The 12616-nt window shown below is 45.6% G+C and overlaps 1 protein-coding gene across 1 annotated transcript; it reads right to left on the minus strand.

Annotated features, from left to right (window-relative positions):
- Nucleotides 1-256: 256 nt before the first annotated feature.
- Nucleotides 257-9746, minus strand: LRRN4 (leucine rich repeat neuronal 4). Its single transcript, XM_075035437.1, has 5 exons — nt 9462-9746; nt 7044-7767; nt 5623-5827; nt 4221-4361; nt 257-3031 (listed from the first exon to the last, which is right to left on the minus strand). The coding sequence occupies exons 2-5, from the start codon at nt 7729-7731 to the stop codon at nt 1699-1701; spliced, it is 2367 nt and encodes a 788-aa protein (XP_074891538.1). The 5' UTR covers nt 7732-7767; nt 9462-9746; the 3' UTR covers nt 257-1698.
- Nucleotides 9747-12616: the final 2870 nt, after the last annotated feature.

A 12616-nucleotide genomic window follows, 5' to 3' on the forward strand; every position in this document is an offset into this window, starting at 1 on the left:
CAGCTTTTTCATTTGCAGTTTGCCTCTATTGTGAGTTTGGAGTCATGGGGCTCAGCCAAGCTCAGGACACACACGGCAGGAATTTGCAACGAGCATCTGTCCAATGACAGTGTCATTCCCAGCATTGGTGTAGTAGAAAGGAGAAACCTGCGCGGAAGGGCTGCAAGCCTGTAGAGGTGAGGATGGCACAGGCCACTTTAAGCACATACAAAATGAAAGCTCTTATTACACCAGATAACACAAATTAACATAATAAAAACATTACTTTACTATATGCTGAAAGTCTGTTCCAAAACAACACAATGTTTTGAGTTAGTTTCTCAGGCTAAATGTTGTAGATGGTAAAGACAACACAAAGATTTAGGTCTTTAACAAAGAACCAGAACTCAACTCTGTAGCTTTTATTTCCATTAATACTGGAAGCATTTTAAAAAAATTAACAGAACAGAGACTCTTTTACACTGTATAGCACCTTTCACTCTCTGAGATCTGGGGCAATTTTACATATTGTATATATACAGCAGCAGTATGCAGTAGCAGAAACACGCAGCTACTGAAACATAAACCTATGGGTCTCTGAATAGGAATTATTTCATGGGGACAAACGCCTCCCCTTACACAAATATCTCTTTGAATTTTAATGTCAAGCTCCAAGCTGCTGAAGAACTGAAATTCTCAGCATTTCTGATTATTTTTGTAGCAGAAATTAGCACCCAAAAGTACATTTGAAAAATGTCTGCATAACAGTCTGCTGCTAGTGGATGGGATTTCAGTTTTCCAAGTCTCAGCAACATAAGCATTGAATTGTTTCATTACTTGGCTCTTTGCCTCCGTATGAGGTAAATCATCAGCCTGCTAAATCTGTAGATGGGACTGAGCAATCATCACTGCTTAAAACCAATTGCGAAGCAAATACTAATGTAATCCCCCCTTCTGTGGGTTACTGCTGTACTGGAAACTCCTCACTGCCTGTAAAGTGGTATTGTGGTAGTACTTGGGAGCTTCAGTTGTGGACAACATCATACAAAGTCAGAATAAAACAATTATCCCTGCCCTAAAGATACTGCACTGTCCTTTTTTACAATTAACCTTCCTGTTTTTTTTCCTGGGCTGAAGCTGGGCTGAGCAGTTGCAGTCAACTGGAGTTATTTAATGGAGTTAGATCTGCACAGCACCTTGCCACTAAGCCCATGGAGACCTTTCTCTCACTCCTTCCACTAATACTCTCGTTTTGGATAATACCTTTATATGGACATTAGAAGAAATTGAAAACCCAACTTCACTTATGTGAATAAAAGCAGAGTCTGTCGTGCTTAGCTAGATGCATCTTGGATCATGGCTCTCAGCAGACTGTATCCATGAGAGAGAGATACTGGAGGCAGACAGCTGGCAAGGCAGCCTCTCACTGTGTGAAATGTATGCTGGTGTATTTGTAGGTGATTATAAAAACAACTTTTTAAGGTTAGTGTCTAGGTTTGCTGCTGCTCAGCACATGAACAAGAGTCCAAAGGCTTTTTCTGTTTGACTACCTTCATTATTAGTTTTCTTTTTTTTTGTGTTTTTCTCTCCCTTAGAAACATAAGGGATATGGAGTCTAATGTTTCATAGTTTTGCTGAAGGACATTTTGAGAGTTGCACGAAATCATACCAAGGTGACAGAGACAGTGAGCTTTGAATGTATAGAACAATCACCTCGAGCTAATTAGTGGTTTGTAGTTTTAACGGATAATCAAATGCTGGGTTCTTGTAAGAGACTAAGTGTGTACCATATTGCTCACTCTGAGGCTTTTTACATGCCTTACACAGACATACAGACAAAATAATTGTGGAAATGAGAAAGAGTCCGCTTGCTGCAGACAGAGCAACAAAGACAGACTTGTAGCTGGGTTTTGTTTTAAATCTGGTGCATGAATTGCCTGGAATTCCCTGACTTGCTGTCTGGCTTGACCCTGCTTTGTTTGAAGCAGTCACGCAAATGTGGTAAGTGGTGTACGGTAATAGATTATACAGAGTGTACTGCCTTGCTGTGGAATAAATATTGTCCAGGACAAACTGTCTGTCCTCGTTGCCGTGGGCATGAAGTGTCAGCTCATAGGTGTGAACAACTGAATTTGGGGCGCACCAGCGTATCTGTGCAGAGCTGTCTGTAACTTCAGACACCTCTCTGAGCCTCGGTGGATCTGGAACCTCATCTTCCCTCGACATACCAGGACATAAACATTGGGATGCACTCTGAAGTTCACTGCACGGCTTCTGAAGGTGCCTGCAAGGATTGTAGTCACAGGAGGTGTACACCAGTTGCACTGGGGTTTCCGTCGACTGTTCCTCATAATCGTAGTCGTCTACATAGTGTATCAGTGATCTGGTGGATGCAGGCTCTGACCGAGCATTGCTCCTTGTGGAGTTCAGGTGTTGTAGGGTTGTTTGTGGTATACCTTCCCCAGCATGAGTGGCAGAAGTGTGAATATAATGGTCAGTTGCATCGGGGTTTCCTGTTGCTCTAGTAGAATAATCACTAGTGGGCTGGTTGAATGGGCCTTCCTGGGGAAACATCGCATTGGTTGTTCTGAGATCTCTCTTCAGCTGATCTGTTTCAGTTTGACTTGTGGAGCCATAATCTGAGGACTGACTGTAGAGTTCTTTGAGAAAACCCAGGGAGACGGTTACGGATGCGAAGGTCGGGGGATTGCTCGTGGATTCAGAAAGTACCTCCTCCTTGTGGGAGGAACTGTTGGCTTTTGTGAGCATCGGCTCAGTTGGGTTGGCTGCCATCGTGCTCGTTACATTCCTCTGAATTAGGGAGCTGGTGTAAGTGTCGTTGGTTAGCGGAGCAGAGTCTGTTGCTGTTACTACAGTAGTGGCATCATAACTAGTAAGGCTGAAAGCATCGTGTTCAGGAGAGGGTGTGTTTGAATCAGGCAGCGTAACGTTTCTCTCAGACTGGCATTTATCGTAGAGCTCTAGCAGTGAAAAAGATGTTGAAGGTCTGCCCCAATCTTTGTGGGATGTGTTGCAAAAAGTCTCCCAAGGCCTGCAGAGGAGACAAATTAGAATAGTCAAGATCCCCAAGAACATGACAGGCTCCTGTAAGGCTACTTGGATTGGAACTGGCAATCTGCTGTCCCAAAACAGTCTTTATATTAAAGAAGACATGAAACCTAGACCAAAGCTAGGTTGTCTTAACAATAGTCCTGTGCTTGGCAGATGGCTTTCCACAGCACTGGGAACTTAGCTGACTGGCTTTTGGTTTTCTTAAGGTGCAGGAATATCTTTTGCCTGAGAGGAAGCATCCTTTGGTACAAGGACTGCGAACCTTAGCAAAAGTGTCGGGGTTCAAGGCAGCTTCTTGTAAAGGGTCAGACTTTAATGCCACCCTAAAAGGGGAACACATGCAGAAAGATGTAACAGGGTCCCCAAGATCCTTAAGCCAGCTGGTTTAGGCAGCTGGAGCTGTGCTGGCACGGAATGTGCTTTTAAATGACTAAGCTCGAGTTCTTTCTTTACTCACACATCGCATGTTTTTGTCAGGAATGCAACTGCTAAGCCCATCCTGATGAGAAACAATCTAATTTTAATACTCTACTTCCCTGCTCTCTCTCCTACGGATGACAAATCTTCTTGGTGGCCTTTCAAAAGGAAGAGAAATCATACATATGCAAAGTACTTCTTTTAACTACAGCTTATTGTAATTAGTGTGTAAAACTGTAGGAGAGCATGAAAACAATAGGTGACAAATGGTGCTATTTGCAAGGGGTTTCGTTGACTGACTGTGCTGATGGGAATGCAAGGGGAATGCTTTGGGAATGCAAGGGCAAGGAGGAAATAATTTGCTAAAGTTCTTGCAAAATCTTCCAGTTCCTGCTCCCAGTGCTGGCCCATCAAGGCCACCAAACAAGCACATTTTTTGTCTCCAGCTAATAGAAGAAATATGAACCAAAATAGAGAAAATATAAGCTATTGTCACCTTAAAGTAGAATCCACAGCTAATAACACTTTATACTGTTCTACATGTGCCCATCGCATTTGTCAACATTCAAGTGTAATTCAGCCGTGCTTTGTCCCTGAAGGGGACTTTATTTTGCATTTCTACCTCTTGTGGAAGGGAGGAACTCACAAGGAATTTGAATAACTTAGATGGTAGTGAATCTTTGGTCCCCAAATAACTTACACATTTAAGTTGCATCTGAAGAGCATTACTTTATCTCCTTGAATTCACTTACTTTTGCAGCACAACTTTCTTGGGGTTGGAGAGCAGCCAGGAGAGCTGGCAGTCGCATAACAGAGGATTTCCATACAAGTTGATGATGATGCTATCTGATGAATTGGTGGTATTCCAAGCATTAAAGGAACTCAGGTTACAGCTACAAGATGACAAATGCAATAATTAGCAAACTCTGAGCTCTCCTCTCTGCCATCATGCATTCAGCTACACTTTTCACTATACCATTTCTGTAGCTTCTTTCTCAGTCTGCTTGTAACAGCTTGAATTTCTCTACACCAGTCATCCTCTTCATGTTAACTGCCTCCTTCATAATATAGACTGTCACTTAGTGAAGTCAAATGACTAATAAGACCTTGCTTGCCTTTACTGTTAAGCTGTCCTAGCTGCAGTAATAGTGTGGTGATGTGAATTCCCTGCAGTCTGAGTGCCCACATGCTCTCTTCTGTCTATGACTCCTTTGGTTTTTACTAGCACTTTGAACTTGTATTCCTGCTGGTACTGTAAAGTGCTGTGTAAATTCAGTGTGGCAATCTAGTGCAGGATGGAATCTGTTGGGGTTTTTTTCTTAAATGCACTTATTCTCCTGAAACTGGTTCCTAGAGCACAGCCAGTGCTCTAGTGTTTGTTTTCTGATGTGCTTATAATCTGGGCCCATATCACAGAAATGGTGCTCTCCAGACTTTTCCTTTATGCTGACTGTTATGTGTGCAGTTTACCTACTCTTGTTTTGATAAATCACTTTCAACCTTTTGTTTCCCTTAGTATTTCAACAGATGTGTGACATACCAAGTAAATCACACTGAGGTGTTACCTCTAGAATTAGGGCTAAAGCATTGCTTTTACTAATGCTGAACAAGGAACTACATTCATCTCTCACACTAAAAGTGGGAGGGACAGGATTTTTGACTGCTTCCAGGGTGCAGATTTTAGGAAACTCTCAGCATTCAACCTTTGTAGAGCAAGGAATCCTCAGTGACCTGTTTCTCCTCTGGTGAGACATTGCCATTGTAGATGTTGGAAGCATGGTCTGTATCGCAAGTGTGCTCCAGTGGATCTATGCTAATCTTAACAGCACTAGATGAATTCATACATTGGACTGGAGATAAGGCAGAAAAGTGGAAACATGATGGATGCAATCTCAAGCAACCAGTAACTGTGCTATCAGTCTCGTGCCACCTCTTTGGGCTGTATTAGCTCTTCTGCTTTATCAGGTCTACATCACAGGCTTTACATGCCATATCTGAGTATAAGACAGTTTCTCGATGGCATGCAAGCCCATTCCTCCTTCCTAAATATTTAATAACAAGCAAACTCTGCATAAAAATCAGCTCCCAGGCACCATGGTGCTGTGAGGCAAAGGCAACATTATGTGAGGAAGAACAAAAAAGAAAATAACTCACTTCTCAAACGAGAGATGGCTCAGATGAGGAGCACTGTCAAACATCTCTGTCCTCACAAAACCCAGTGAGCGGGAGTCTTGACAGTTCAGCTCGTGGAGACCAGGCATGGACTTGAAGAAGTCAGTATCAAGGCTTCTTAATCGTGACATCTTTGTCAGGTGGAGCGATCTGAGGTTGGGCAAGTCTCTGGCCCACTCTAGTTGAACTGAAGCAGAAAAAAGATTTATACCTGTTGCCTAAAGAGAGCATTCTTACGGATTTCTGCCTAGAAAAAAGTTTTGAATTCACAGAGATATAAAATATCTCTGTGATCTTCTGCAGCTATTCTCTTTGGAAAAAGAATAGAACAAAAATAAATACAGCAGTATATAAACACCCATGCAATCACATTTTTGTAATATTACCTGCAGGTCATCCTGTCGTAGGGCAGAGGAAAAGAAGGGAATATAGAAGAGCAATAAAGCTGATAAGACATATGGAATAGCTTTCCTATTAAGTGAGATTAAATGAACAAGGATTTCTCTGCTCGGAGAAGTGGTGGTTGGGAGTTGATCAGAGAGGTCTACAAAGTCCTGACTGGTGTGAGAAAGGCAAATAACTTCATATTTCTCCTAGCAAAGGAAAAAGAGCTGGGAGGCATGAAACTGAAAGAATAGGTCTTGTACAAAAGTGCCTTTCCACCCCACAACTGAATTGTGTAACTTGCTACCACAAGAGAGATTCGGCAAATTCATGGAGGAAATTTGGTGGTGTATCTGTTAAATGGGAGTTGAGGTGAAACCTCTAGCTTGAGGAGTCCCTAAGGTCCTGGCTCTGCCTCAGGCTGAGAGCAGCTGGGCAAGGCATCTAACATGTCCGCCTCAGCACCTCAATTATAAACTGAGGCTGGCAGGGGAGGCAGACAAAAGAAAAAAATCATGCTGTAAATTGCTCAGGGCAGGGATTGTCTCCCTGTGTGGAAGTACTTGCCTGGTTGCGGTTGACACAAAAAGCCTCTCTCTGTGCTACTGCAATACAGTGTTACAAAGCAGAGTGTAACTGTGGTGATAGACACAGATTTCAGCAATGTGTCTGGAAAGAGAAATGAATTCCCTCCTGCATGTCCCAAAGCTAATCTCAGGGCTGATGGTGGAATTAGGATAGAAGTGGGGAACAACAGTGGGACAAATAGTCCTGTTTGGTGGTGTCCATTCTCTGCCCTTCCTTTCGGAGGCTGGTCTGCGTGAGGATTTCCCCCCAGCGGTTGCATCACAGCTGGAGAGTGCATTGCATGCTTGGACCAGCTGTTTGCAGCTTTCAGCGTGGGGTGTTCCCTCTCCAGCCTGGGTTTAGCCAGCATGGGAACCATCATCCCACCAAGGCTTCTGCTCCCCCCGGCCTGACCAAGCCCCATGTTTACAGTGAGAAATCCAGAAACTTACTTTTCTCAAGAAAGGTCCCACTCAGATCAAGCACGCTGATGGTGTTTCCAGGCCTGTTCGTGGCCTCACTGGGAGATGTGCTGATGGTAAAAGCAGACTCCCTAATTCCTCTGCTGTCATCCTGCCCAAGCAGTGTTGCAGAGAGGTTCAGGAACTGTAGTTGAGGGTAACAGGAAAAAGCCAGTGGCTGGATTTCAATCAGTGGATTTCCAGCCAGGGACAACCACCTCAAGTTAGGCAGGGCAGAGCTGTGGCATGATGGCACAGAGGACAGCTTATTAAAGCTTAAGTCCAGGGAGAGGAGGCTGCTGAGGGCTTCAGATCCCCATCGAACTGCCTGGAGATGGTTCTGCCTCAGCGAGAGGGTGCGCAGCTGTGGGAGGTTTGCTATCTCCATGCCATTCACCTCTTCTAAGAGGTTGTTGCTGAGATCCAAGGTCTCCAGGGTCTCCGGAAGGCAGACAGGGAAAGCTGTCAGGCTGCTGTTGGTCAGCTGCAGGGTGATCCAGGTCCTGTTCTTCTGAGCCTCACAGGACGTGCTGGTGAGATTAATGTTCTCCCAAGAGTCTTCCTGAGCCAGCTGGAAAAAGGTGGTGATGTCCCTGGATGCTGCAGGCTCTGCTCTGCTTACCGGGCCCGATGCCGTGTTCCCCACCAGCAGAGAGAGGATGAACAAGCGTGAAAACATCCTTCTCCTAAGTGGCTTGCAATTAACTTGCAAGATCTGTTTGGTTTTTGTTTCAGGGAGGGGAAAACAAAACATCACAGTTAAGAGCTAAATTAAATCCCTCCAGGCAGCTACAATCTATTTAAAAGTGAAACATTTGTAAGTCCTTTCCTGTTACATCCAGGCATCGGAAGTGATAATTAATGTCTCTTCTGTAATTAAGCCTGAGTAAACAGGAACCCTTGGGGACAGAAGTATCATGCAATCTTGGTTTGAGTGTACCTACAGTTTTTCATGCAGAAAGCAACCAAGTTGTATCATGTGTCTGGTTCCCACACCAGTACCCTTGGCACCAGGCTGGCACCTGGAACAGCAGCAGCATAGAAGGTGGGCTCCCCAGCAGCACAGGGTACAAGTGAGTGCCTGTGCTACTCCAGTATAAAAATACCTGTTGGTACTATACTGGACAAGCTGCAGGAGAGGGATATTGCCATGTTATGGGACTTGGCTTTTATACGTGATTGCGTATTGCTCTCTGCAGGGCTGTCCTGCTGCGTAGCGTCCAGTTTGGGTGGGCTGCTGGGAAGAGTTATCTAATGGGATGATACCCAAGCAACAGGGCTAGGATCAGGTGTGACCATGGCAAGGGGTATTTTTCTGTGAGGTTGGCTGTACAAAGCAAATGTACAGATCCAAAGGCAGGGGAGGGTTGTCAAACATTAAAGGACATAGGAGCTCAAACTGGGCTGAGCTGCAATGGGGTGGGCAGGTAAAAGTGCCTTTCCTATGTTAGGAAGGGCTTTCCTTCCCTTGACAGAAGTTGAAGCAGCAAAAGCCCAGGGCTCACGTGGGCTCTGCCAGGGCAGTTCTGCCCCGTTCTGAGTGACAGCCATGGTGGGGACCCCAAAGGCACTTTGAGACTCGCCCTCCTCCTCTGCTCCTGACCTGCTGGCAGTGCCCCAGAGCCTGTCTGCCAGGCGGTGGCAGGGCTGGGGCCCTGCTGCAGGTGAGAGCCACAGGCATGCTATGCACTCCAACTCCTGGGGAAAGGATGTACTGAAAATGGAGCTCCTGAACCACATTTCCGTGAAAGTGGTCAGAAACCGGGAGTATGCTCCTGGATCAGGGCCCCAAAGGCCTGGGTACCAAGAATCACGTTATTCAGTGTTACAGTTCCCTCTGTGCTTCCTCTTTGTCCCACCCCAGCTTTGTCATTAAAAAAAAAAAAAAAAAAGAAGAAAGAAAGAAGAAAAGTCCTAAATGACTTGTCCAAGGCTGTGCAGGTAATCTTTGTTAGAGGAGGGAATTAACCACAGCCCCAAACTAGTGCTTTTCTTACTGAGCTGTCTTTTGTGCTGCCAGGCATCATAATGAACATTCCCCATCCAAAAATAATTACAACATAGGGGGGGTGACTGAAGCCCCATGTAGTATGAAATATCTCAGACTTATTCCAAACCTTAATAGCCACTTGCTGTCCCTGAATGGTGCCAGGTCTTGCCCAGACTGTCATTTGTTGCTGCCATCTCAGGTTTGAAGTAGGGACCAGCAAAATAGTATAATTTGGTTGCCTGTGTCTTTTTGTTAGTTGGAACTGGGCACGGGCTGAGCAGCCTGAGGGCTTCTTGGTCACCGGAGCTGCTGGATTCCCAGCACATGGCAGGGAGAGGATGGGAGGAATGGGACTGCTGGATCCTGACCTTAGATTTAATCTTACTCCCTGGCTCTAAACCGCATCCGCTTGCACGTACCTGTCCAGAAGTCCTGATGCCTCGTGCCTCCGCTGTGTGTGGCTCCGATTGCCTGGCCTTGATTTTATACACTTCGGTGACTCAGCCGAGAGCGTGAAATGCCTCTTTTCTGTTCCCGGCTTTCCCTGCTCGTGGCTCTGCCTACCAGCGCAGGCGAGGTTTGTTCCTGGCTCACTCCCCCGCATCCAGCTTTCCCCTGCCTGGAGAGGGGGTGGCTCCAGGCAGCTTTCCCGCTCCCTTGGCCCTAGCAGGAGGTGGGTGGGAGGGCTCTTATTTCCCAATCCTCAGGCAGGACTGCTGGTCTGTCTTTGTCTAAGCAGAGGGGGGTAAAGGGAAAAGATCAGTGTCTGTAGTCCCAACTTTCACGTCTTCCACTGACAGGGGGGAAGGGAGAGGAATTATTGTGTTTCTTTGCTGACAGGTCATGATGATGTAAAGCTAAGGCTCTGTCTGCTGACACGGGCTTTGGTTGCTCTCTAGGCGCCAATAAAAGGCCTCAAGTGTTTATATTTTTCCCTAGGACTCTTGCACTTGTGAGTAAGTCCTGGAAATGTTCATGCAGGACAAATGACTTTTCTAAGGAGGCCCTTCAGAAATCTCAAAAGCGAAGCTCTCACCTGCTGCTCCTGCAGAGAGGAATTCTCTCAGCCGATGGAGAGGGCCTGCAGCATCTCACGCTGCATGTGACGAACGTGGGAGGCCTCTCCCAGTCCCGCTGTGCGTGGGTTGCGTTCTCTGTTCTGCATCTGCTGTACTGCGTGGCTTGGCAGAATTCCCATTCAGCTCCTTCTCTCGTCCTTTGCTGGATAAGTAAGACTGACAATGTAAAACATCTCCCACCAAGAGACCTGCCCTGAGCTGGGTTTCTCAGCATTCCCACCATTCAAATAATAGTTAGGCTGGTCAAGGGCTGAGAATAAAGCCAGGAGCTGGAAAGGGATGAATTGATAGATTGTTCCACAGTAAATGCAAAAGGATGGTTGTTCAGAAGCTACTATAAGACAATTAATGATTACAATTTTCAGGGAGAACAGTAGTCAGTGCTTTTCATTTGTCAGGACAACAAAACAGTTCCATGACACAGACCTCACAGACTTGTATGCTTTGGTGCTAAAGTGCAAATAAAGGTCTTGCTTTCCCAAAAACCTTGAGTCTGCATGTACACAGACTTTATCTGTTACCCGTGTCATTCATTATCTGCATGAGGAGGGAGCCTTGAAAAACACCAGAACATTCACAGAACAAGATATAGTCTTTTAGCAGGACTCTCTGGAGCCATTGCAGTTCCCTTGGAGGTTGGGAGAGATGTACAGGTTGTTCCAGTGTGGAATGGCTCTAAGGCAAGACAAATAGTTTCCTAAATGAGGGGCTAATCCCACAGATTAACTCTGGTGGAGCAGCTCACAGGCCTGGGTTTAGGGCAGCATGCAGGCCAGGCACGTGCGCACTAACAGGTACCTTCAGAGATCTGCACTCTCTTAGGTTCAAAGGGCAAACTGGAGCAGGTTAAAAAAATCTGAAGAATTTGGTATAATAGGAGGTAAATCCAGCCCTTGCCAGGCTGGTGGAAATCCCACCTTCCCTTTGGCTTGGCAGACCTGCTGGCTGCAAAGCTCCTCTTTGAGAAACCAGGGAGCAGGGAGTTGGCCTCGCTTCGCCTTGGGCAATTAAGTACCCGTGTTGTGTTTGCTGCCGTTAACTCAGTATTTACGGACAGTGAATTTTCATTGGTTATTTTATTGTTTTTAATCTCTTATAAAATTACTCCATGAAACCTGGTGAGCCAAATGCTGCCTTGCTTTTAATGTGTTCAACCTTACTGACTTCATTTTGGAGGCTGAGACAAGCAGCCTTGTAAGACTGGAAAAGTGGCCCAGCAAGTGGGCCACTCATTTCAGTGAAGGTGGAAGGGAGGTGGAGTCTTTGCCCAGAGGCCTTGATTTCTGAGTGATACGAACCTCTTGAAAGAAGCAGAGCACCTTTGGAAAATGAGCTTTTGTTATTTCTGTCTTCCACCTTTGTCTCTGCTTTTTGGATGCCTAGTTTTTGAAGCAGGCTTTGTATTTTCCCAGCTCTTTGCCTAGCTGCAAACTCTAATCATCTGGAACTTTACTGCTATGGTACTACATCTCAAACAGCTGCCCAGCTGCTGGTGAAAGTTTCCCAGGGCAGACAGCAGTGCTCTCTCACCAGTTTCTTTGAAATCATCTGGTAGCAGCAGGCAGAGATTTCCCCTTTGTGAGTCACTTTGGCCTGTTCTCATGTAGCTGTGTTTCTTCAGTTTATTCCTCTCTTTTTTTCTACTTTTCTAAGAGCTTCAGTGGCAACCTGGGGGAACGTTTAGTAAAGGCAGGCGTTTTTTTGTCAGCCTTTTCACATGGATGATGCACAAAGAGCTGAACCAGACATCCCCTCCCCGGGGCTGATTCAGTGCTGCACAAAACCCCTCTGCCTGCAGGAATGCTAGGGATGAGCCCTGCATTCCTTAGTGACACCAAGATAAGCAGAAGCATGGGGAGAGCAGGAGAAGGTGAGGATGGTACCAGGCTGTAAAGTTTAAGAGATGAATGTTTCTCACTGGCTGTGATCCAAGTGATGGTTAAGGATGAAAATATCCTGAAAAAATCTGGAGAATGGCTTTTAAAGCCAACAAAAGAAAAGAAGTATTTTGCAGGTCAGTCCACAGAGCAAGCACAAGCAAGACATTTTCCTACAGAGAACAGGGAGAGAATGCAAGAACAGGATTATTTAGCCTGAAGTTTCAGAAAACTATGGGGGGGGGTGTTGTCCGCTGCAGTAACGCATGCTGAACGCAGCAGTGAAATCCCCTATGGAATTTTTTGTAAGTAAGAACAGACAGCAGCCATCTGACATGGGTAGTGTTTTACCCTGACCTGACTTTGGTTTAATTAAGCACGATGGACAGAATAGGGTTGCAGCTAAACCGAGGTATTAGTTTCCTAAAGGTTTTTGTTATCATCTGAACAACATTCCTGTCCAGGATTTTGTCTCTGCATTGTGAAATTTCAGGGCAGACGCCCTTGTCCTGCTTTCACTCTCTCTAAAACATCTCACACATCTGGCACCGTGTAATTACTAACGTGGTTGCTACAGACCACGGTGCCTATGGTCTTTAACCCTATGTATAAACCAGG

Source organism: Buteo buteo, chromosome 9 (genome assembly GCF_964188355.1).
Source record: "Buteo buteo chromosome 9, bButBut1.hap1.1, whole genome shotgun sequence".
Classification (NCBI taxonomy): Eukaryota; Metazoa; Chordata; class Aves; order Accipitriformes; family Accipitridae; genus Buteo; species Buteo buteo.

Bases quoted from the DNA above. Each gene is read 5' to 3' on its own strand.
- LRRN4 (XM_075035437.1), bottom strand. From the start codon at position 7,731: ATGTTTTCACGCTTGTTCATCCTCTCTCTGCTGGTGGGGAACACGGCA. The intron at 4,362-5,622 runs GTGAGTTATTTT...GTCATCTTGTAG, and splicing joins AGCCATCTCTCGTTTGAGAA to CTGTAACCTGAGTTCCTTTA. The intron at 3,032-4,220 runs GTAAGTGAATTC...TCTCCTCTGCAG, and splicing joins AAGAAAGTTGTGCTGCAAAA to GCCTTGGGAGACTTTTTGCA.